The 2,169-nt window shown below is 31.9% G+C and overlaps 1 protein-coding gene across 1 annotated transcript; it reads left to right on the top strand.

Moving 5' to 3' along the window:
* Positions 1–487: 487 nt before the first annotated feature.
* Positions 488–977, top strand: LOC101509443 (uncharacterized). Its single transcript, XM_004507167.4, has one exon. The coding sequence runs from the start codon at positions 572–574 to the stop codon at positions 830–832; it is 261 nt and encodes an 86-aa protein (XP_004507224.1). The 5' UTR covers positions 488–571; the 3' UTR covers positions 833–977.
* The last annotated feature ends 1,192 nt before the right edge of the window (positions 978–2,169 follow it).

Raw genomic sequence — 2,169 nt, 5'->3', positions numbered from 1 at the left:
CGACGAAAAATAGAAGACACATAATTGTGTAAGAAACCAAGTTGGAACTGGTAGAAACCAATTCCACATACTAAGAAGCCCTAATTTGGAGGTGTTGGAGAAACAATATTTGCTTAGAGAGAGAAAAGTAATTTTCTCTAAAAACATGAGAAAATTGTGACAAAGATATCTTATACTTGAAAATGAAGCAAAATAGAGAGGAGTGTCAGCACATGGTAACGTAAGTTCAATATTATAAACAAAAGAAAACTTTTTGGAATACTAGAAATATAAAATAAAAATATTGTAAAAAAATATATATAAAAAATATAGTAAAAAATACATAGAGAAGGTAATGCAACTAGCGACGACACGTGTTAATGCTCTTTGTAAACTGATCAGGATAACTTTTGTTTTTTAATATTAAAATTAAAATCTTCAAATAATTAGCCATTGGTTTTCTTAAAACCACTATCTCCCTGCCCTGGTTTCTCTAAAAACCTCGGCCATTCTCTTAACTATATAAAAGCCAACAGCTAATAGTCTTCTTCAATCAGAAAAATTACTTGCAATCACAATTTACAATACAAAGATGAGTTCAACAATCAGAGCTTGGAGTGTTGCAGCTAGCGTTGGTGTTGTGGAAGCCTTGAAGGACCAAGGCATATGTAGATGGAATTATGCTTTGAAATCAGCACAACAGCATCTTAAAAATCATGTTAGGTCTGTCTCTCAGACAAAGAAACTTTCTTCCTCTGCTTTGATTTCTAAAAGATTGAAAGACGAGAATTCGAAGCAGCCAGAGGAATCATTGAGAACAGTCATGTACCTAAGCTGCTGGGGTCCCAATTAATTGTAGGGGAGGTCACGGTTGAGATTTCTGGGGATATATTGTATAGTTTTTTCTTTTTTGAAACATTACTTGTCCGTTAATTGTGTCAGGTATATATATTCACGTAAATTCTGATCAATGATAGTGTTCGTTGAGCATTGCTAAATTTTGTTTTCTTTACTTTACTGTTCATTTTTTTTAGTTGAAGTTGTCTGATTAATTTGAGATGGAAAAAAAAACTTATATTTATCTTTTTATATTAATTTAATCGCGGTAATGATTCTTGGTATTGCTGAAAAGCCAAGGTGGTATTTGTTGAGTATTGGATTATCTTTTTATACGGAGAAAAGTTCAAATATGATAGTACAAGTGTCTCATTTATTTAAGTGGAGAGATGTTTGATTAGGGTTGGAAGCAAGACTATTTTGAAAGAAAGATAGAAAATCATCATTTATTTAAGTGGCAAGGGGTCTGATTAGGGTCAGAAAACCATTCATTACGCATTCGTTAACCGTTGAGTCGGGTTAATTGTTGGACAACAGGTTCGCAACATTCAAGTCTTTGTTTACAATAGTTGGATCGGAGAAAGGACGTTTGGAGAGGAAGGAATTATGCTTGCATGGCAGCAAGTTTTTGGGTGTTTTCCTTCTTCTTGTTTTTCATTTGTAAGCTTTAGAGCTTTATTATTTTGGCTGATTGTAGACACAAATTATGCATCATCTTGAAACTTTCTTGTACCCTTAGTTGATTATAGTTGAACTATTTCTTTGATCTGGACGATTCATGGATTTTTAGCCTTGCATTAAAAAGTTTTCCACGTTAAAATATCGATGTTCTTTATGCTATATATATATATATATATATATATTTGTTGTTGCTCCTTACGGATTCTTGCAATTTGGGAGAATATTATATCCGTTGTGTTTTATTTGCTATTGTGTTTTTGTGTTTATTCTCATTAGAGTGACATCAGAGTTCTTGGTTAAAGGGTTATTTGACTTACTTCAAGGATGAAGGAAAATATGTATATAAAGATGGTATGCTTGAATGATACTAATTACCATTTGTTGAACGACAAGATGAAAGATTTATTATTTGTGAAGAAAATGCATTTTCCTATTTTTGGTTCTAAAAAGTTGGATGATAAATCTACAAAAGAATGAGATTTTGAACATCAACATGTATGTAGTTTTGTTACGCAATATGTAGAAGATAATGTTTATAATCATATTGCTAATGCGACAAATGCAAAAATTATGTGGGATAAGATAGAGACTTTGTTGGCCTCTAAATCAGAAAATAATAAATTATTCTTGCAGAATAGTTTCATAAGTTTGAAGTTTAAGGACGGGATTTCC

This window comes from Cicer arietinum, chromosome 6 (genome assembly GCF_000331145.2).
Source record: "Cicer arietinum cultivar CDC Frontier isolate Library 1 chromosome 6, Cicar.CDCFrontier_v2.0, whole genome shotgun sequence".
NCBI lineage: Eukaryota > Viridiplantae > Streptophyta > Magnoliopsida > Fabales > Fabaceae > Cicer > Cicer arietinum.
Note: the sequence above shows the minus strand (reverse complement) of the source record. Positions and strands in the feature narration are given on the sequence as shown.

Coding starts and splice junctions, on each gene's coding strand:
- LOC101509443 (XM_004507167.4), top strand. CDS start 572: ATGAGTTCAACAATCAGAGCTTGGAGTGTTGCAGCTAGCGTTGGTGTT.